This window comes from Lucilia sericata, unplaced genomic scaffold, assembly GCF_015586225.1.
Source record: "Lucilia sericata isolate MDLA Ls3-8-SP2 unplaced genomic scaffold, ASM1558622v1 Contig000116F_arrow, whole genome shotgun sequence".
Classification (NCBI taxonomy): Eukaryota; Metazoa; Arthropoda; class Insecta; order Diptera; family Calliphoridae; genus Lucilia; species Lucilia sericata.
In genome coordinates this window covers 98,132-122,351 of record NW_023994148.1, presented here as the reverse complement: position 1 = coordinate 122,351, position 24,220 = coordinate 98,132, and the positions used below count along the sequence as shown (strand labels likewise).

The window sequence follows — 24,220 nt, the reverse complement described above, 5'->3', positions numbered from 1 at the left end:
TTCTGTTCTAGTTCTGTTCTAGTTCTGTTCTAGTTCTGTTCTAGTTCAGTTCTAGTTCAGTTCTAGTTCTGTTCTAGTTCTGTTCTAGTTCTGTTTTAGTTCTGTTCTGGTTCTGTTCTAGTTCTGTTCTAGTTCTGTTCTAGTTCTGTTCTAGTCTTGTTCTAGTTCTGTTCTAGTCATGTTCTAGTCCTGTTCAGTTCTAGTTCAGTTCTAGTTCAGATCTAGTTCAGTTCTAGTTCAGTTCTAGTTCAGTTCTAGTTCAGTTCTAGTTCAGTTCTAGTTCAGTTCTAGTTCAGTTCTAGTTCAGTTCTAGTTCAGTTCTAGTTCAGTTCTAGTTCAGTTCTAGTTCAGTTCTAGTTCAGTTCTAGTTCGATTCTAGTTCAGTTCTAGTTCAGTTTTAGTTCAGTTCCAGATCAGTTCTAGTTTAGTTCCACATCAGTTCTAGTTAGGTTCTATTCAATTGTTCTTCAGTTCTAGTTCAGTTCTAGTTTAGTTCTAGTTCAGTTCTAGTTCAGTTCTAGTTCAGTTCTAGTTCAGTCCAAGTTCAGTTCTAGTTCAGTTCTAGTTCAGTTCTAGTTCAGTTCTAGTTCAGTTCTAGTTCAGTCCAAGTTCAGTTCTAGTTCAGTTCTAGTTCAGTTCTAGTTCAGTTCTAGTTCAGTTCTAGTTCAGTTCTAGTTCTAGTTCGGTTCTAGTTCAGTTCTAGTTCAGTTCTAGTTCAGTTCTAGTTCAGTTCTAGTTCAGTTCTAGTTCAGTTCTAGTTCAGTTCTAGTTCGGTTCTAGTTCAGTTCTAGTTCTGTCCAAGTTCAGTTCTAGTTCAGTTCTAGTTCAGTTCTAGTTCAGTTCTAGTTCAGTTCTAGTTCAGTTCTAGTTCGGATCTAGTTCGGATCTAGTTTAGTTCTAGATCTGTTCTAGTTCCGTTCCAGATGTAATGCAGTTCTATATATTCATCTTACACCTAAGTACTTCTTAAACTTCATTTTCCTACCTTCCTCGGTTATTTGATAAATTTTTGGTGTGTATTTTTTTCATATATACATTTTGTGGTTTAACAATTTAGTTCAGCAGCCCAAAATTATTGTTTTTTAAGTGAATATTTTTGTATTATTGTTGTAGTTTTGATCTCTTCGTCCTCTTCTTGCTGTTTTCTTCACAATTTTTGCATTTTGAACCTTTTTTATCCAACTACTCGAATTTTGAGTTCTTTTTTGCCTTTTCCAATACAAGAGATACGATCATTTAAAGTTCCTTTTTAAAGATCAATAACATTTTACCGCTTTTTTTGTTTTTTCAAGAAACATAACAGCCGTGGTATTTAGTACATTTTATAACTGAAGAAAAAGCACATGTTTTTGAAACAAAATAAGTTTTTTTTTGCCCAAAATTCTCCCATAATTTTGTGCTAATTATTGTCAATGAAATTTATATTTTACAAGAAACAACATTTTTTTGAAAATATTAAAAAGCATTTTTATTAAGTGTATATTTCTTTATTATCTTAAATTGTTATTTTTTTTTTTTTTAATTTTTCAAAACTTATTTTTTTTTAAAATCATTCATTATCACTTTTTCTCATTTACTTAATTTGTTTGGTAAATGTAGGAATATATTTTATGTTGTTTTTCTTAAATACTTCCTTATTTTATTTATTAAATTAGCATATTAAAAGGAGATAATTAAATTTCATTTAATTTTTTAAATCTCTTACAATAATGACTCCGAGAAATAAGTAGAAACTTACTCTGGCTAATGTGTGTTAATATAATGGAAAAATTACAGAAATGTGCTTGATTATTATAGACCAAAGAACCTGAATTTTTTTGTTTTTATCGGGAATAAATGGAGATCGAATTTTCTATCGTGAATGTTCCACGAGCTGATTATTCACAATAAGCGGTTTTTGGTTGCTAAATCTCCTAGTTTAAGATCATTTCTAACTCCAGTATAATTCTAGTTTAGTTCTAGTTTAGTTCAAGTTCAATTCTAGTTCAGTTCTAGTTCAGTTCTAGTTCAGTTCTAGTTCAGTTCTAGTTCAGTTCTAGTTCAGTTCTAGTTCAGTTCTAGTTCAGTTCTAGTTCAGTTCTAGTTCAGTTCTAGTTCAGTTCTAGTTTAGTTCTAGTTTAGTTCTAGTTTAGTTCTAGTTCAGTTCTAGTTCAGTTCTAGTTCAGTTCTAGTTCAGTTCTGGTTCGGCTCTAGTTCAGTTCTAGTTCAGTTCTAGTTCAGTTCTAGTTCAGTTCTAGTTCAGTTCTAGTTCAGTTCTGGTTCGGCTCTAGTTCAGTTCTAGTTCAGTTCTAGTTCAGTTCTAGTTCAGTTCTAGTTCAGTTCTAGTTCAGTTCTAGTTCAGTTCTAGTTCTGTTCTAGTTCAGTTCTAGTTCAGTTCTAGTTCAGTTCTAGTTCAGTTCTAGTTCAGTTCTAGTTCAGTTCTAGTTCAGTTCTAGTTCAGTTCTAGTTCAGCTCTAGTTCAGTTCTAGTTCAGTTCTAGTTCAGTTCTAGTTCAGTTCTAGTTCAGTTCTTCTAGTTCAGTTCTAGTTCAGTTCTAGTTCAGTTCTAGTTCAGTTCTAGTTCAGTTCTAGTTCAGTTCTAGTTCAGTTCTAGTTCAGTTCTAGTTCAGTTCTAGTTCAGTTCTAGTTCAGTTCTAGTTCAGTTCTAGTTCAGTTCTAGTTCAGTTCTAGTTCAGTTCTAGTTCAGTTCTAGTTCAGTTCTAGTTCAGTACTAGTTCAGTTCTAGTTCAGTTCTAGTTCAGTTCTAGTTCAGTTCTAGTTCAGTTCTAGTTCAGTTCTAGTTCAGTTCTAGTTCAGTTCTAGTTCAGTTCTAGTTCAGTTCTAGTTCAGTTCTAGTTCAGTTCTCTTTCAGTTATAGTTCAGTGCTAGTTCAGTTCTAGTTCGGTTCTAGTTCAGTTCTAGTTCAGTTCTATTTTAGTTCTAGTTCAGTTCTAGTTCAGTTCTAGTTCAGTTCTAGTTCAGTTCTAGTTCAGTTCTAGTTCAGTTCTAGTTCAGTTTAGTTTCTAGTTCAGTTCTAGTTCAGTTCTAGTTCAGTTCTAGTTCAGTTCTAGTTCAGTTCTAGTTCAGTTCTAGTTCTAGTTCAGTCCGTTCAGTTCTAGTTCTGTTCTAGTTCTGTTCTAGTTCAGTTCTCTTTCAGTTCTAGTTCAATTCTAGTTCAGTTCAGTTCTAGTTCAGTTCTAGTTCAGTTCTAGTTCAGTTCTAGTTTAGTTCTAGTTCAGTTCTAGTTCGGTTCTAGTTCACTTCTACTTCAGTTCTAGTTAAATTTTATGTTGGTTTGTTCATCTCTGAGTTTGCTTTCCCAAACCATAAAAAAGATAAACGCACATTTTAGACAGCAGCCAAAACAGTCAGACACACTGACATTTCTTCGCCTCAATATGGAGTTTATTATATAGTAAAGAAAACACAAGAGATATTGAGACACGATACTCCTATAACCTACAGCTTGTGCAATTCTTAAGACGTCTGTCCGACTTGTTGTTAAGCTAACTTTCTTGTTCTTTATGATTTCCTTATGGTTATTTCTTTTATTTAGTTTAAAAGCAGATCTATACATTTTGAATTCTTTCAATTTTTTTTATATTTTTGGTTTTAAAGAATTCATTTTAATTGTCCCAAGACTGTGTAGAAAAAATATATTTTCAGGTAGATTGTGTTTTTAAAATTTTCTACGAATTTGTTAAAAAATAAAATAAGCTACAAAATCGTAATCATTATCATTTAAGTTTTGGAAATATTTCGTTGTTGTTGTTGTTATGTATGGATTGCAGATCAAACTTCTACTCTTGTAGATCATGTTGATCTTTTGCAGGCTGCTGCTGGTTTTCATGTGTGAATAAAACGATTTAGTTGGATGCTCTGATTTAAATGTTTAATAATTATTTATTTTATTATAGAAAAGAACAAAAAAATTTTTTTTTAAATGCGGCCTTTTTGTGTATATTCTAAACCTTGTGGGAATTTTTGGGTAAAAATAGTGATAAGGGTGAAGTTTTATTGATTTTTTTTAAAGAAAATTGTCAAAAATTTATCTAACATCTAAATAAATTTCTTTAGAAATAGATCTTAATAATTTGCCAACGCAATTTCTTTTCTAAATGAAAATATTCAAACCAAACTAGATTTTCTTCGCACACTTTTCAAACATCTTTAACCAAAACTATGTATTTCTCCTGCTTTTAGCCATCATTATATAAAAAATACTGTTAGAATTACTTTAAACGTCTTTTTTTTTTTTTTTGATTTGCCTAGTTTTAAGCCTGGTCTAGCTAGTTCTCTCTACTGTGGCCAATATGTATCATCAGCAAAAAATAGGCAACAGTCAGCCTACTTGTTTTGACTGACAGTTACAATACGAGTAACAAATCCAGCCACTACTTTTTTCTTGTTGCTCTGTTCTTTTTGCACTAAAACACGTTTTCCAAATCCCAAAAATGTAAAACACATTTTCTCATATGGATGGAAAATGTAGACTTTATAGGAAATCAATTTTTTTACTTAAATTTTTTACTCTACTCACTCTGTTATCGAATATATCTGTAATATTTTTTTCTCCATTTTGTCTATTTACAGCTGATGAACTCGCTAGCTTGCTTCCTCTCCCACTTTCTGTCTAATTGGAGTGGCTTTTGGGTCTTCGTAATATGAAGGTAATTATTGTTGTTGTTTAACTATAACTGTTTTTATGATGAACTTAAAAAGTTTGGTCATATGAAATTCGAGAGTGCACTATATGTGATCAGGAGCCGTTCTCTAAATTATTCGCGAATGAATGGGGCTTTGGTAGTAATCTTCTAGGCGGTAAATAGTTCAGGTACCAGACAACAGTCTGGATTATAGTCGAGACTTTAGTCGTAGTCCAGACTAAAGGTAAACTACAGTACGGACAAAAGTCCAGTCAATAAACTATAGTCCAGATTGTAGTTCAGTTGTAGTTCAGTTCTAGTTCAGTTCTAGTTCAGTTCTAGTTCGGTTCTAGTTCAGTTCTAGTTCAGTTTCTAGTTCAGTTCTAGTTCAGTTCTAGTTCAGTTTCTAGTTCAGTTCTAGTTCAGTTCTAGTTCAGTTCTAGTTCAGTTCTAGTTCAGTTCTAGTTCAGTTCAGTTCTAGTTCAGTTCTAGTTCAGTTCAGTTCTAGTTCAGTTCTAGTTCAGTTTTATTTCAGTTCTAGTTCAGTTCTAGTTCAGTTCTAGTTCATTCTAGTTCAGTTCTAGTTCAGTTCTAGTTCAGTTCTAGTTCAGTTCTAGTTCAGTTCTAGTTCAGTTCTAGTTCAGTTCTAGTTCAGTTCTAGTTCAGTTCTAGTTCAGTTCTAGTTCAGTTCTAGTTCAGTTCTAGTTCAGTTCTATAGTTCAGTTCTAGTTCATTCTAGTTCAGTTCTAGTTCAGTTTTATTTCAGCTCTAGTTCAGTTAAGTTCTAGTTCAGTTCTAGTTCAGTTCTAGTTCAGTTCAGTTCTAGTTCAGTTCTAGTTCAGTTCTAGTTCAGTTCTAGTTCAGTTCTAGTTCAGTTCTAGTTCAGTTCTAGTTCAGTTCTAGTTCAGTTCTAGTTCAGTTCTAGTTCAGTTCTAGTTCAGTTTCTAGTTCAGTTCTAGTTCAGTTCTAGTTCAGTTCTAGTTCAGTTCTAGTTCAGTTCTAGTTGAGTTCTAGTTCAGTTCTAGTTCAGTTCTAGTTCTAGTTCATTTCTAGTTCAGTTCTAGTTCAGTTCTAGTTCAGTTCTAGTTCAGTTCTAGTTCAGTTCTAGTACAGTTCTAGTTCAGTTCTAGTTCAGTTCTAGTTCAGTTCTAGTTCAGTTCTAGTTCAGTTCTAGTTCAGTTCTAGTTCAGTTCTAGTTCAGTTCTAGTTCAGTTCTAGTTCAGTTCTAGTTCAGTTCTAGTTCAGTTCTAGTTCAGTTCTAGTTCAGTTCTAGTTCAGTTCTAGTTCAGTTCTAGTTCAGTTCTAGTTCAGTTCTAGTTCAGTTCTAGTTCAGTTCTAGTTCAGTTCTAGTTCAGTTCTAGTTCAGTTCTAGTTCAGTTCTAGTTCAGTTCTAGTTCAGTTCTAGTTCAGTTCTAGTTCAGTTCTAGTTCAGTTCTAGTTCAGTTCTAGTTCAGTGCTAGTTCTAGTTCCATTCTAGTTCAGTTCTAGTTCAGTTTTAGTTAGAAAAGTTCTAGTTCAGTTCTAGTTCAGTTTTAGTTATGTTCTAGTTCAGTTCTAGTTCAGTGCTAGTTCTAGTTCCATTCTAGTTCAGTTCTAGTTTAGCTTTAGTTCAGTTCTAGATCAGATTTCTAGAGCAGACTAGAGTCCAAACTATAGTTTAGACTAAAATCCAAACTATAGTTAACAAAGTCAACTATGATATGAGCCATTCCACATCATCCATTAAAAATTGTAACAAATCCCTCTAACAAACTTGTGTGTCCAAAATCCAGTATTAGGATCATTAAATCTGGTTAAAATAACTGTAACACCAAACCCAAAGAGAACGGGAGAGTATAGAAAACAGCTAGTAAAACTGGCATAAGTTGTAGTTGTAGAAAAACACCAACAGCATAATAGTTTTCAGACAGGAACACAAAACTAAAGACAAGGAAATATTTCCTCATAACAGGCTCTCTAACAACATTAAAAGTTGGAAGAAAAAAACAAAACAGTAACAACTCCCTGACCGAAAAAAAGATCAACAGCTAGAGCAAAAAACAAGTTAAAAACAAATAAAGAGAACCAGTTTTTCATTCTTTAAACTCTACTGTAAGTTGCGCGATCTTTAGTTATTTTTTTTTTTCGTGGTGATCGGTGATCTTGATTTAATTTTTTTGTTGTTGTTGGCAAACACCAAGAAATGCAGCGTTAAAAACCAGAACAAGTCGGGGGCAACCCACGAGGCAGGCAGGTTCTTCGTTTTAAGCTGTTGGTTGCCAAATCAAGAAAAAGGCGTCTGTGTTTTTTTCTAATAGGTAATATTGAGTGAGGATGAAGATCATTATGATGAAGCTGCTGTAATATGCAAGCAGGATGAATTCCTCTTTTTTTCTTTCTTTGTTTATGAAAGAAGTTTTAAAGAAATTTTTATTGCTAAGAAATTGTACATGTTAGAATCTCAGCAAGACGGACGTAATGGACGTATGGATTGACTGTGAGGGCAACTTGAAAACATGTGCCAGTAATTTGACCAAATTGTTTTTCTTTATAAACCTTTAAAAAGAATTGGTTGGTCAGTCAACAAAAACATGACCGTTAATATAAACCAAAGACTACTTAAAATAGTTTTTTTTCAACAGAATAACGGTATTAGACGAATTTTTAACACACTTTAGGAATTTGGGAAATTTTGGTAAAGTTTACATAATGAAAAGGGATTGAATAAAAATTAAGCTTTCATAGTTCAAAACACATTAAATGCGGTAGTTATGGAACTAGTTAGGGGTGTGGAAAAGTCGTAATTTTCCTCCTAAAACGTAAGGGATCGATTCCATTTTACATAAACTGCTAAAATTTGAATCTGTTTACACACACACAACTAACAACGGGGCTAGTTTCATGGGGTTTATCACTTCCCTGTGATTTAGGAATCAAACACTTCATTGGTTAGTTCTTTAGAATGTTCCACTGTGACCAATTAACTTTGCTTATCTCTTAATTATATTTTTTTTTGTTTATTATAAAAAAGGCACGCGAATAAATCTTTTAATAAAAGAATCACTTTATTAAAATCTTATAGTAAATGGTTGGAAAAATAACGTTTTCCTAAATGAAAATCTTTACAAAATTTCCTGGGAAAACAAATCTAGTTTATGTAGAAGAAATTTTCAAATAACCCAGCAAACAAGCTGGTTTTAAACTTAAACATCTGGTTTTAAGTATGAACTGTAGTCTGAAATAAAGTCGGTATTACAATCAATAATCTGTAGAATAGTCTGAACTGTAGTTTTAACTATATTTTGGACTATAGTCACGCCTATAGTCTGAAATAAGGTCTCGGCTATGGTCTGAACTGTAGTTTTAAGTTCAGTATGGACTATAGTCCTAACTATAGTCTGGACTATTGTCTGAACTATAGCTTGGACAATATTCTGAACTATAATCTGAACTATAGTTTGGACTATAGTCTGGACTATAGTCTAAATTATAGTCTGAACAATAGTCTGGACTAAGTCTGAAATATAGCCTGGACTATAGTCTGAAATACAGTCTGGACTATCGTCTGAACTATAGTCTAAATTATGGACTGGACTATAGTCTGGACTAAGTCTGAACTATAGTCTGAAATATAGTCTGGACTATCGTCTGAACTATAGTCTAAACTATGGACTGGACTATAGTCTGAATTATAGTCCGAACTATACTCTGAACTATAGTCTGGACTATAGTCTGAACTATAGTCTGGACTATAGTCTGAACTATAGTCTGGATTATATATTGTGGATTATAGTCTGAACTATAGTCTGGACTATAGTCTGAACTGTAGTCTGAACTATAGTCTGAACTATAGTCTGAACTGTAGTCTGAACTATAGTCTGAATTATAGTCTGGCCTATAGTCTGGACTATTGTCTGAACTATAGTCTGGACTATAGTCTGAACTATAGGCTGGACTATAGTCTGAACTGTAGTCTGGACAATAGTCTGAACTATAGTCTGGACAATAGTCTGAACTATAGTCTGAACTATAGTTTGGACTTTAGTCTGGACTATAGTCTGAACTACAGTTTGGACTATAATAGTCTGGACTATAGTCTGAACTATAGTTTGGACTATAGTCTGAACTATAGTTTGGACTATAATAGACTGAACTATAGTCTTGACTACATCTTGAACTATATAACCTGGACCATAGTTAGGACCATAGTCAGAACTATTGTCTGAACTGTAGTCTGAACTATAGACTGAGCTATTGTCTGGACTATAGACTGAACTATAGCATGGACAATATTCTGAACTATAATCTGAACTATAGTCTGGACTAAGTCTGAATTGAAGTCTGGAATAGCCTGAGCTATAGTGGTGCATATAGCTTGATCTATAGTCAGGACTATAGTCTGGTCTATAGCCTGGGCTATAGTCTGAACTATTGTGTGAACTTTAGTCTGGACTATAGTCTGAACTATAGTCTGAACTATAACCTAGACTATAGTCTAGCCTAAGCTATAATTTTGACTTTATGTATGTTGGGTAAAAAAAGCTAAATTTATAAAAATGATTTTTAAACTCAAAAAAGGAGTTGTAATGTGAAATAACAGGAAAAGAGAATGTAAGACAACTTAAGGCAGCCAGCAAACACAAATTATATTAAATGGTAGACATAATAACAGTCACAGCAGCAGCAACAACATTACTTAGCAATGAAATTATATAAATAATGATGCAACATTTAGGAGACAACAAGGAGATGGCCCAGTAACTATAACACTAAAAACAACAACAACAACAAAAAGAGAATGGTTGACCAACTGGTCAATTGTGAAAAAAAAAAATAAAAGAACAGGATGACTGAGTTTTAAACTAGAATTTCTTTATACTTAAAAGAAAACAATAATAGATAAAACCAAAACCCAATGAACAAGAGTTAGAGGAACTTCAACAAGATTATATTTAGCTGCTAGAGTAGAGTCTCTTGTTGTAACCTAAAGGCATACTACACTCATAAACTTTTAAGGAAAACTTGTATTTTAAATGGTATCAATAGCTCTGGAGTAATAAGTTAAGGCACAACAGCCAGCCTGTTTATACAACTTAACACTTAAGTAAATGCTAAGCAATAGCTGCAGCTGCAACAGTTGGTTTTTCTTCATATTTTCTTTTTTTTTTTTTTCATTTCTTACACAAGTGTACTGTGGCAAGCTTCTTACTATACATGCCACAGCTTCAAAAAAAAAAAGGAAGAGAAATGAAAAGAATAGTCGTTTTATGTCATTTATGTTATAGAATTTGTTACAGTTACAACAAGTTTTTTTCTGGTATGAACAAAAGGAGAAAATAAGGGGTTTGGAAAAATAAGTATTACAAAGTTTTAACTTGCTACAAATTGATATACATATAGAATCTGTGGGGCACTATGTGACATTTGGGGGGACAATAACTTTAAATATATATTTTTAGAATTTTGATAAAGATAGACTTTACTATAAATCTGCCTATTGGCTTGACTATAGATTAGTCTATATATTTGACTATAGATAAGTCTGTAGTCTTGACTATAGATCAGTCTATAGTCTTCTTCAATCTACAGTCTTGTCTATAGATCACTCTATAGTCTTGATTATAGATGAACCTATAGTCTTGAGTATAGAACAGTCCATAGTCTTGAGTATAGTCTTGACTATAGAACAGTCTATAGTCTTGACTATAGAACAGTCTATAGTCTCGACTATAGAATAGTCTATAGTCTTGACTATAGAATAGTCTATAGTCTTGACTATAGAACAGTCTATAGTCTTGACTATAGAACAGTCTATAGTCTTGACTATAGAACAGTCTATAGTCTTGACTATAGAACAGTCTATAGTCTTGACTATAGAACAGTCTATAGTCTTGACTATAGAACAGTCTATAGTCTTGGCTATTGAACAGTCTATAGTCTTGACTATAGAACAGTCTATAGTCTTGACTGTTGAACAGTCTATAGTCTTGACTGTAGAACAGTCTATAGTCTTGACTATTGAACAGTCTATAGTCTTTACTATAGAACAGTCTATACTCTTGAATATAGAACAGTCTATAGTCTTCACTATTGAACAGTATATAGTCTTGACTATAGCACAGTCTATAGTCTTGACTATAAATAAGTCTAAAGTCTTGACTATAAATAAGTCTATAGTCTTGACTATAAATAAGTCTATAGTCTTGACTATAGATAAGTCTATAGTCTTGACTATAGATAAGTCTATAGTCTTGACTATAGATAAGTCTTTAGTCTTGACTATAGATAAGTCTATAGTATTGACTATAGCACAGTCTATAGTCTTGACTACAGATAAGTCAATAGTCTTGACTATAGATAAGTCTATAGTCTTGACTATAGCACAGTCTATATTATAGATAAGTCTAAAGTCTTGACTATAAATAAGTCTATAGTCTTGACTATAAATAAGTCTATAGTCTTGACTATAGATAAGTCTATAGTCTTGACTATAGATAAGTCTATAGTCTTGACTACAGATAAGTCAATAGTCTTGACTATAGATAAATCTATAGTCTTGACTATAGATAAATCTATAGTCTTGACTATAGATAAGTCTATAGTCTTGACTATAGCACAGTCTATATTATAGATAAGTCTATAGTCTTGACTATAGATCAGTCTATAGTCTTGACTATATATCAGTCTATAGTGTTTCCTATAGATTAGTCTACAGTCTTGACTATATCAGTCTATAGTCAATACTATAGATTAGTGTCTATAGATCACTCTACAGTCTTGACTATATATCAGTTTATAGTCTTAACTAAAGATCAGTCTATAGTCTTGACTATAGATTAGATTATATTCTTGACTATAGATCAGTCTATAGTCTTTACTATAGATCAGTCTACAGTCTTGACTATATATCAGTCTATAGTCTTAAATAAAGATTAGTCTATAGTCTTGACTATAGACCAGTCTATATTCTTTACTATAGAACAGTCTATAGTCTTTACTATAAAAGAGTCTATAGTCTTTACTATAAAACAGTCTAAAGTCTTGACTATAGATCTGTCTATAGTCAAGACTATAGATCACTTTACAGTCTTGACTATAAATCAGTATACAGTCTTGTTTATGGATCACTCTATAGTCTTTACTATAGATCAGTCTATTGTCTTAACTAAAGATTAGTCTATATTCTTGACAATAGATCAGTCTATAGGCTTGATTATAGATCAGTTTATGGTCTTGCCCAGATCTCAGTCTAGATTCTTAACTATATATCAGTCCAGAGTCGTGACTATAGATCAGTTCATAGTCTTGATTATACATTAGTCTATAGTCTTGACAACACATCTGTGTATTGTCTTGAAAATAGATCAATATTGTGATCTATAGTCTTAGTTATTGTCTGTTCCATATTTTCGACTATAATCCACATATTCTTAGACAAGTCTTGAATTTCTTGAGTAATTTCTTGAACTTAATTTTTTTTAAGTTTTTAACAATTTCATTATTGTTGTTTTTTGCCGAAGCAAAAAAAATCATAAATTAAATTGTATTATTTTATATTTTAAACAAACATTAATAATAAACAAATATTTCTAATATTTGTTAAATAAATACGCCCCCTCGCCAAAAAACAAACAAACCGACAGACGGACAGTTATATCAGCAATTTCTTCTACCATATCGAATGATGGTCTTTGATACTGTTGAAGTGTAAGTTTAATTTTTATTTGTTCAACTCCCTCTAAACAAAGTCGTCGTACTTCTTATAGTGGAGCCCCCTACTTTTGTAGATTATAAATATTACAAACAAACTCAACGGAAATGTTAATAATAAAAAAAAGAGTTCAAATAAACTTAAAGAATTGAAAGCTTAGCAGAGTTTTTTTTATGAATGATTTTTTTTATAACCCAACAAACAATGATTTTAAATTTATACAAAGGTTTCTAAAATCTTCAAAGGTTAGGATTTCATAATCAAACAATTGCTGGGTAATTTTTTTATTTCAATAAAGTTTATGCAAAATATTATAATTATAAATGTATTATTTACTTTTATTAGTTTATATTTATATTATGAAGACTACAGAAGACCTCAAGACAGACAGACAAGCAGTTATCATTAACCAGGTGGTATTTTGTTAATGTTTGAAATTTGATAAAAGAATGATGTTATAAAAAAAGTTTAGAATTAGCTGTCAAACGTGTTGACTTCAAGACTACATACTGATCTATAGTCAAGACTATAGACTGATCTATAGTCAAAACTATAGACTTATCTATAGTCAAGACTATAAACTGATCTATAGTCAACACTATAAACTGATCTATAGTCAACACTATAAACTGATCTATAGTCAAGGCTATTGACTGATCTAAAGTCAAGACTATAAACTGATCTATAGTCAAGACTATTGACTGATCTATAGTCAAGACTCTTCCATAGTCAAGACGATAGACTGATCTATAGTCAAGGCTTTAGACTGATCTATTTTCAAGACTATAGTCAAGACTATATACTGATCTATAGTCAAGACTATATAAGACTGATCTATAGTCAAGGCTTTAGACTGATCTATTGTCAAGACTATAGACTGATCTATAGTCAAGACTCGTATATAGTCACGACTATAGACTGATCCACAGTTTAAAATTAAGTCTTTATACTGATCTAGAGTTAAGACTATTGAATGATCTATAGTCAAGAATATAGACTGATCTACAGTTTAAAGTTAGGTCCATAGACTGATCTATAGTAGAGACTATACACTGATCTATTCAAGACTATATAATGATCTTTAATCAAGTCAATGAACTGATCTACAGTTTTAAGACTTGCATATTGTCAAGACTATAGACTGATCTGCTATTGACTGATCTTTAGTCAAGACTATAAACTGATCTATAGTCAAGACTATTGACTGATCTATAGTCAAGACTCTTCCATAGTCAAGACGATAGACTGATCTATAGTCAAGGCTTCAGACTGATCTATTGACAAGACTATAGGCAAGACTATATACTGATCTAATCAAGACTATATAAGACTGATCTATAGTCAAGGCTTTAGACGGATCTATTGTCAAGACTATAGACTGATCTATAGTCAAGACTCGTATATAGTCACGACTATAGACTGATCTACAGTTTAAAATTAAGTCTTTAGACTGATCTAGAGTTAAGACTATTGAATGATCTATAGTCAAGAATATAGGCTGATCTACAGTTTAAAGTTAGGTCCATAGACTGATCTATATTAGAGACTATACACTGATCTATTCAAGACTATATACTGATCTTTAATCAAGTCAATGGACTGATCTACAGTTTAAAGACTTACATATTGTCAAGACTATAGACTGATCTCTTGCCAAGACCATTGACTGATTTATAGTCATGACTATAGACTGATCTACAGTCAAGACTGCTAGACTTATCTAAAGTCAAGACTATAGACTGATCAATATTCAAAACTGTCGACTGATCTACATTCAATAATGAACTGATCTGAACGTTGTGCAATTTCTCTTAGTGTTAAAATGATCTTCAATATTTTCAAAAAAACGTGTGATGCTAAAAATTATGATATTAAAAAAAAAAAAACAATGAAAAATAATATTATAAAATAATCTAGAAATTGACATAAAAACCTTTAGGTTTTGGGCAAAAAAACGAAAAAACAAAAAAGTGATTTCATGTGAAAATAAAAGTATTTTCCGCATGATTTCTTCTGGTTAAAAAGATCAGCACAAAGAGAGAAAATATTGAAAAAAGGGAACCAAATACACAAAACACCATCATCATCATCAGCTCATCTTCAGCAAACTTCAACTTGGTTGCCAAACTCAATGTCGTTTAGTTTGTCGTCTACTCATCTTCCAGTAAGGAATTTGAATCTTTTTTCATTTCGTTCAATTCTTATTATTGAATCAAGTGTGTTGTTGTGTGTGTGTGTGTGTCCGTGTGTTTTCGGTTTTGTGTTGAAAGAAATTTGAAAGCAATAAATTTTGAATTAAAGCTGAAACTTGCTGTTTAAACATAAATGATGCTGAAGACTGTGATCATGATGATGATGGAACTGTTGTTATGTCTACAGGTAGACAAATAAACAGTGCAAAACGATATGTGAAGACAGGAAAAGAACAATAACTTGTTGTTGCTGTTGTTGTTTGTTGTCCTTCTGTGATCCTCTAGTAGTCATCCTATATCTTCTTTCATTTCGTTCACAGTAAGTCCATTCTTTTTTATGTTTTGGCACCATCAGTAATAAATATTCTTTAAGTGAGGGTATTAAGACTGTTATATAGAAAATTAACCCTTGTTGGGTGAAGATTGACTATAGTGAAGATTTTAAACTGATCAATAGTCAAGAGTAAAGACAGTTCTATATTCAAGACTATAGACTGATCGCTAGTCTTTCGACTGATCTATAGTCAAAACTTTAGACTGATCTATACTCCGGACTTTATACTGATCTATAGTCAAGACTACAGACTGATCTATAATCAAGACTACAGACTGATCTATAGCCAAAACTATAGACTGATCTATAATCAAGACTATAGACTGATCTATAGTCAAGATTATTGACTGATCTATTCAAGACTATAGACTCTTCTGTAGTCAAAACAGATCTATAGGTTAAACTATAGACTAGACTAATCAATAGTCAAGACTAGAGACTAATCTATAGTCAAGACTATAGATTGATCTATAGTTAATACTATAGACTGATTTATAGTCAAGACTATAGACTGATCTTTAGTCAAGACTGATCTATAGTCAAGACTACAGACTAATCTATAGTCAAGATTATAGACTGATCTGGGGAAAAAACTTTCGGTTGATACAGCTGTCGCTTGGTTGACAATCTTTGGCCGAGTATGAATCGGGTCGCTCCGGAGCGAAGATCCAATTGTAGTGTGAACGCTGATCTATAGTCAAGACTATAGACTGGTCTATAGTCAAGACTATAGACTGGTCTATAGTCAAGACTATAGACTGGTCTATAGTCAAGACTATAGACTGGTCTATAGTCAAGACTATAGACCAGTGGTGCTCAAACACATACTACCATAGACTACCATAGTTTTATTTGTGTTGGTAAAGCAGCAGAGAACAGAATTCAATTCAAAATAAAAGTATACTAATAAAATAACTACAAACTATAAAGTATATGCTAACTGTCAAATATTTATTATGGATTTTGACAGCCAGCGTATAGCAACGTCTATATATAAAAAACTTTCAACTGTTCTCCCATGTTCTCCTACATTAATTCAGCTTTCTCAAAATTTTGTTGTTGTATTTCTGTGTGTATTTTAAAAACGTCGCGCACAGACCTTGCTTTGACAAGTGCTGATCAGCAACTGATTTGATTTTGTTTTTCAAGTTGAGAGCAAACCAACTGATATTGCTCATTATAAAAAGAAGAAGAATTAAACCTATAGTGTATGTGTATCAACTTAGCGTCAGCAGAATTTTCTTACCCTATCACGCGTGCTATGACACGGCCATATTGAGCTTCTCTGCTATAGACTGATCTATAGTCAAGACTAAAGACTGATCTATAGTCAAGACTAAAGACTGATCTATAGTCAAGACTATAGACTGATCTATAGTCAAGACTATAGACTGATCTATAGTCAAGACTACAGACTGATCTATAGTCAAGACTACAGACTGATCTATAGTCAAGACTATAGACTGATCTATAGTCAAGACTATAGACTGATCTATAGTCAAGACTATAGACTGATCTATAGTCAAGACTATAGACTGATCTATAGTCAAGACTATAGACTGATCTATAGTCAAGACTATAGACTGATCTATAGTCAAGACTATAGACTGATCTATAGTCAAGACTATAGACTGATCTATAGTCAAGACTATAGACTGATCTATAGTCAAGACTATAGACTGATCTATAGTCAAGACTATAGACTGATCTATAGTCAAGACTATAGACTGATCTATAGTCAAGACTATAGACTGATCTATAGTCAAGACTATAGACTGATCTATAGTCAAGACTATAGACTGATCTATAGTCAAGACTATAGACTGATCTATAGTCAAGACTATAGACTGATCTATAGTCAAGACTGTAGGCTGATCTATAGTCAAGACTATAGGCTGATCTATAGTCAAGACTATAGGCTGATCTATAGTCAAGACTATAGACTGTTTTACAGTCAAGATTATAGACTAATGTAATAATCAAGAGTATAGACTGATCTATAGTCATGTCTATATACCGATCTATAGTCAATACTATGAACTAATGGACAGAATATAGACTGATCTATACTAACGACAGTAGACTAGTCAATACTGAAATCTTTACACTGATTTGTACTCAAGATTATATTAAAGGTCCTTTTTAACACCACTGCCTTAGAGGGTTAAGTTTACTGTATGCATGAGAGTGTATTTGTGTTGTTTGGTTGACAGTGTAAAAAGTAGCTCCTTAATTCTTTTTTCTTTTCAATATTTTGTTGTTGTTGTTGGCATTGTGTTAATGATGAATGTCTTTATGCTGAAGAAAGAGGATCATCACATAAAGGTTTCATGATCAAACTATTAACAACAACACATTTGGGCAAACACAATACAGACTATTGATAATTACGCCCTCAACTGTTGGCGAAACTTTTCAACCGACAAATAGCGTAACTGTACTCTCTCTACTCCTCTTCAGCTGTAGATTATTATAATTATTAAGGATTTCTCTGAGATTCCTTTTGTTTGTTATAGCCTAAGGGCGGAAATTTAATATCTTAACTATAGTTTGTTGTTTTTTTTTTACTAATTTGTAAGATGGTCTTAAGTTTAATCAACAATTTATTGTTTTTGTTGGTTTTTTTCATAATATTTTAAAAATAGGTAATTTGATATAACAAATCAAATTAATTTTAATATTTATTTTTTCATTGTACAAGGATTTTTGCTTGAAAAAATTATGTGTTAAATTACTGAGTGTGTTAATTTTTAAAAAAAGAATATTGTGTGTTTTTTATTGAAAAAAAATGTCTACTAATTATTACAGTAAATTGCATTTAGGTGGGGAAAGGTGTCAATGTTTTCATATATATATAAACAAAAAATAATATTGCACTTGTCCCGGCCTATAGGCGATTTATAAAGAAACAACAAAAGTTATCAAATAGTAAAAAAAAGTGTTAAATAAAAATGAAAAGTTTTAAATATGTTTAAAAATTTGTGAGTTTTAAAACTTTTTTTAATTTTAAATTTAATAAAAATCTTTAATTTCATCTTTTTTTTTAATTTAGATTTTAAGAAGTTTCTAGTTTTTTTCAATTTATTAACATTTTGTTTTTTCTTTTAATTTTTTTCTTTCAGTGTATCTTCTTTGCGGAGTTATTTTCTCTATACTCTTGCCAACGGGGTAAGTTTTGCTAAAGTTTTTTAATTATTTTAATTATATGCACAATTAAGGGTAACTTTTGTTAAGTCGTCACTAAAAATCTTAACATTGTGCTCCCAAAAATTTCGTTACATAAAATTTCTGTGCTCTAAAATAAATCAAAAAGCTATTTGCAATGTGGTCCAGTGTAGGGCATAAACCGCAGATTCTTTTATTAAAACCTGCGTAACAAACAGTTAATACTATTCAGAGGAAATTTTTCACTTTAAACCAGAAAAAAAACTACATAATTGTAACAATACACTGAAATTTGTTGTTGAAGATTCCTTAAGCTTGAAAGGACTATAAATTTCTTACTTTGCTTTAATTTGAGTTGGATTAAGAAAATGTAAAGTCTAGACTAGAGACTGATCTAGACTGAAAAATGATCTATAGACTTGACTAGATGTATAGTCTTTTGACTAATCTATTAGTCTAAAGACTGATATATAGTCTTTACTAGAAACAGATCTAGACTAGAGACTGATCTATAGTCTAGACTAGAGACTGATCTATAGTCTAGAGACTGATCTATAGTCTAGACTAGAGACTGATCTATAGTCTAGACTAGAGACTGATCTATAGTCTAGACTAGGGACTGATCTATAGTCTAGACTAGGGACTGATCTAAAGTCTAGACTAGAGACTGATCTGTAGTCTAGACTAGAGACTGATCTAAAGTCTAGACTAGAGACTGATCTAAAGTCTAGACTAGAGACTGATCAGTAGTCTAGACTAGTAGTCAAGACTATACTGTAATCTATAGTCAAGACTATACTCTGATCTATAGTCATGGCTAAAGACTGATTTATAGTTAATACTGTGGACTGATCTATAGTCAAGACTATGCACTGATCTAAAATCGAGACTGATCTATAGTCTAGACTAGAGACTGATCTATAGTCTAGACTAGAGAATGATCTATAGTCTAGACTATGGACTGATCTATAGTCTAGACTAGAGAATGATCTATAGTCTAGACTGGAGACAGATCTATAGTCTAGACTAGAGACTGATCTATAGTATAGACTAGAGACTGATCTATAGTCTAGAATAGAAACTGATCTATAGTCTAGAATAGAAACTGATCTATAGTCTAGACTAGAGACTGATCTATAGTCAAGACTATAGACTGATCTATAGTCAAGACTATAGACTGATCTATGGTCAAGACTATAGACTGATCTATAATCATGACTATAGACTGATCTATAGTCAAGACTATAGACTGATCTATAGTCAAGACTATACACTGATCTATGGTCAAGACTATAGACTGATCTATAGTCAACACTATTGACTGATCTATAATAAAGACTACAGACTGACTTATAGTCAAGACTATAGACTGATTTATAGTGAATACTATAGACTTATCTGTAGTCAAGACTATAGACTGATCTATAGTCAAGACTATAGAATGATCTATAGTCAAGACTATAGACTGATCTATAGTCCAGACTATAGACTAATCGATAGTCCAGACTATAGACTGATCTATAGTCCAGACTATAGAATAATCTATAGTCCAGACTATAGACTGTTGTATAGTCGAGACTGTGGACTGATCTATAGTCGAGACTATAGACTGATCTATATTCAAGACTATAGATTCATCTATAGTCAAGACTATAGACTCATCTGTAGTCAAGACTATAGACTCATCTATAGTCAAGACTATAGACTCATCTATAGTCAAGACTATAGACTCATCTATAGTCAAGACTATAGACTGATCTATAGTCAAGACTATAGACTGATCTATAGTCAAGACTATAGACTGATCTATAGTCAAGACAATAGGCTGATCTATAGTCAAGACAATAGGCTGATCTTTAGTCAAGACTATAGACTGATCTATAGTCCAGACTATAGACTGATCTATAGTCCAGACTATAGACTGATCTATAGTCCAGACTATAGACTGATCTATAGTCCAGACTATAGACTGATCTATAGTCCAGACTATAGACTGATCTATAGTCCAGACTATAGGCTATATACTGTTGTATAGTCGAGACTATAGACTGATCTACAGTCAATAATTTCAGTTTAAATTGTGAACAATTTTTAAAAATTTCATAAAATTTCAAATTTTTTTATAAATATATAAAATATTTTCAAGATAGTTTTAGTTTGTAATAATTTGAAGGTGTTTTGAAAATGAAAATTTTAAAGATCCAGAGGATTTATAATTAATGTAAATTTAGTTTTATTTTTTGTGATTTAAACTTTTTTCTCTCTGTGTATATTTTGGTTTTTAAAGAGGTGTTTTTTTGTATTGTTTTCAAAAATAACGTCTATTTTCTTTTACATTCAAGTGTATAAAAATGACACCATTATTTTTTTATTTACTAATTCCAATGAAAACAATACATAAACAAATTGTTTAAGAGAGAAACTATTATTTTTCTTATAAAAAAAAGCTCTTTTTACATTAAACTTTGAAAAACAAAGAGAAATTATTTGTAAGTAATTGTTGGAAATATAATTTTGTTTACAAATTGTTGTTGTAGTTGTTGCAAAATTTTTTTTCTTCTGCGATTTAATTAAAAAAAGGGTGAGTGAGTAAGTTTGTGAAAAAAAAAACTATTTTCTTGGCGTTTTTTCTCAAATTATTAAGTTAATAAGAAAGAGCGAGAGAGAGAGGGAGAGTTTTGTGGCTTTTAAAAATGGTTGCTGGAAGAGAAGGGATGTTGTGTTAGGGGGCGAGTAAACACAAAATTTAATTTGTAGTGAAAAAATAATTATAATATTTTGTTGAAAAAAAAACATTTGTTTATATTAAAATAATTAAGTTAAACACAAATACACACACAGTTATCATCATCAACTTAATATTGATTATTTTTCTTTTTCTTTTCAATAACTTAAGAATAATTAGCGTTTTGTTTTAGGGAATTTCTTTAGGTATACAAAAATAATCATTGATTTTTTTATTTTTTTAATAAAGAAATTTTTGTTAAAAATTTTTAAATAAAAAAAATTTATATGTTTTATTTTCTCTTAATTTCTTAGAATTTTTGTTTAATTTAAACAAATTTTGTTTACAATTTTTTTTCTATCTAATATTTTTAATTAAAAAATATATTCATTTTTTTATTCTAAAAAAATGACTCATTTGTTTTTTAACTTTAAATAATTTATTTATTAATTTTGTTTATAGTATTTAAGTATATATTTAGTTTCATTCTCTCTCTCTTTTCCTCTTTTATACTCTTTTTGCTTTAGTATTAAATTTATTATTATTATTATTATTAGTTGTTGTGTGTAATTATATTCAAATTTTGTTGGTAGTGCGGTTTTTCGAATATATAGCAACAACAACAACAATAACAACAAAAATTAAATAAACACACTATTGATTATTTTAATATAAATATAAAAAAACTTGAGTTTAAATAAAAAATTCCATAAAAAAATTCTTAAAATTACTGAAAACTTTTTAATTTTTTACAAAATTTTTTAATTAGAAATTTCGGAAATATAAGAAATTCTTGACAATTCAAACTAAAATTATATTTTTATGAATTCCCTGGAACTACAGATAATTTTAACAATTTTAAAAATTTTTCGAACTTAACTTCGAATTTTCGAAATTAATTCGAAGTTTCGAATATACCTTAAAATGATTATATTTTAAAACTAACATAAAAAACGTTACAATTTATAAATATTTTAAAATTTTTGAAACATTTTCAAATTTTTTAGACAAATTTTCAAGTTTGAAATTTCGAAAATATAAGAAATTCTTCACAAATCGAACTAAAATTATATTTTTATAAATCCTCTAGATCTAGAGATTATTTTAACAGTTTTAAAAAATTTTCGAACTTAACTTCGAATTTTCGGAATAAAATTCGAAGTTTCGAAAATGCCTTCAAATGATTATATTTTAAAACTAACTTGAAAATCCAATAAAATTTACAAAAATTTTCCAATTTTTGGAACATTTTCAAAATTTTTTACACAATTAAAAAAAAAATTTCGAACTTAACTTCGAATTTTCGAAATTAATTTAGAATTTTCAAAAATACGTTAAAAAATAAAATTTATAAAAATGTTCAAATTTTTTTGTTAATTTTTTTTTTATTAAATTTTCAAGTTCCAAATTTCGAAAATATGAGAAATTGTTTACAAATCGAACTAAAATTACATTTTTATGAATCCCCTGGATCTACAAATTATTTTAATAGTTTTAAAAATTAAAATTAAAAAGTTCGAATTTTCGAAATTAATTTCGAATTTTCACAAATACGTTAAAATGTTTATATTTTAAAACTAACTTGAAAATTCAATAAAATGTATAAAAATTTTCAAATTTTTTTTGTAAATTTTTTAATATTTTTATAAAATTTTCATATTCGAAATTTCGAACATATAAGAAATTCTTCACAAATAAAACTAAAACTACATTTTTATGAATCCTCTAAAATTCGTTAAAATTTATAAAAATTTTCTAAAATTTAAAATTTTTTCGAAAATATGAGAATTTTATAAAAATTTGCAAATTATTTCAAAAATTTGTAAGTTAGTTAGTTAGTTGGTTAGTTAGTTGGTTAGTTAGTTGGTTAGTTAGTTAGTTAGTTAGTTAGTAGTTAGTTAGTTAGTTAGTTAGTTAGTTAGTTAGTTAGTTAGTTAGTTAGTTAGTTAGTTAGTTAGTTAGTTAGTTAGTTAGTTAGTTAGTTAGTTAGTTAGTTAGTTAGTTAGTTAGTTAGTTAGTTAGTTAGTTAGTTAGTTAGTTAGTTAGTTAGTTAGTTAGTTAGTTAGTTAGTTAGTTAGTTAGTTAGTTAGTTAGTTAGTTAGTTAGTTAGTTAGTTAGTTAGTTAGTTAGTTAGTTAGTTAGTTAGTTAGTTAGTTAGTTAGTTAGTTAGTTAGTTAGTTAGTTAGTTAGTTAGTTAGTTAGTTAGTTAGTTAGTTAGTTAGTTAGTTAGTTAGTTAGTTAGTAGTTAGTTAGTTAGTTAGTTAGTTAGTTAGTTAGTTAGTTAGTTAGTTAGTTAGTTAGTTAGTTAGTTAGTTAGTTAGTTAGTTAGTTAGTTAGTTAGTTAGTTAGTTAGTTAGTTAGTTAGTTAGTTAGTTAGTTAGTTAGTTAGTTAGTTAGTTAGTTAGTTAGTTAGTTAGTTAGTTAGTTAGTTACTTAGTTACTTAGTTACTTAGTTACTAGTTAGTTACTTAGTTACTTAGTTACTTAGTTACTTAGTTAGTTAGTTAGTTAGTTAGTTAGTTAGTTAGTTAGTTAGTTAGTTAGTTAGTTAGTTAGTTAGTTAGTTAGAGCTCTATCTTCCTTGTTGGTATCCCCTTTGCCTGTGCTTCACGTGGGAATCCAACTCAGGACCTCCGGTCTACTAGACTAGAACACACCAATGCCTAACTAATTAACACCTTGGCGCCTCTAATCTTCCAAAGAAAACAAGGGTAACTGTTAAAATTTCCTTTTAGCCTTCTTTCTCTTTTGCCCGAATACTCTCCATCTTTGTTTCCAACTTGTTTATAAATTAAATATTTATTTTATTACTTTTTATACATATTTTTTTTTGTCTACACCAAGATACAATTAATTTTTTTTATCATTTTTTATTCTGTTTTATTTTATATATTTTTCGTTTTGCTATAGACATTTTTATCTTTAATTTTTTTCCTCATTTTCTTTTTATTTTCAAACAAATTATATTTCTTTGATTTATTTTCCTCTCCTATACTTCAGTCTTTGAAGTTAATTAAATGTAATTAAATTTGTTTACTTAAGAAAATAATAATAAAAATAATAGCTACAATTTAAATTAATAAATATTTTTGTTAAAAACTACTTTTTTCGAGAGCATAAGTGTTTTTTTAAAGAGCATAATTTTTCTTTTGTTTCTTTACATTTGCTCTTCGCTGTAAAATGTATAAGAAATTAAAACAAAAAAAAAAAAGAAATATTTTATTAATAAGGTTTCTTGTGATTTCTAACTACATAGGGAGTTTACTTATTATTAAATATAAAAACCCCAAAATGACGAAGAAAAAAATATATATTCGCCTTTTTAATAATTAAAATATATAATGAAATAAAGAGAGATGCCAGATGTTACATTAATTACTAATTAAAAGATGATTAATGTAACCAAAAGGCTTCACTACTTTTATAAATATACCAATCGGCTAAAAATTACTTTCTGACTCGATTAAGCGCCATGTCTACCATAGGACTA

The 24,220-nt window shown here is 30.3% G+C and overlaps 1 protein-coding gene across 1 annotated transcript in view; it reads left to right on the top strand.

The window, feature by feature from the left end:
- Positions 1-4,627: 4,627 nt before the first annotated feature.
- The window catches only part of LOC119600559 (myb-like protein P), a 28,577-nt gene continuing 8,984 nt past the window's right edge, over positions 4,628-24,220 (top strand). The window contains exons 1-2 of the mRNA XM_037950867.1: positions 4,628-4,648; positions 17,963-18,008. Coding sequence (XP_037806795.1) covers positions 4,643-4,648; positions 17,963-18,008 — 52 coding nt within the window. The 5' untranslated portion in view covers positions 4,628-4,642. The remainder of the gene's footprint in view (positions 4,649-17,962; positions 18,009-24,220) is intronic.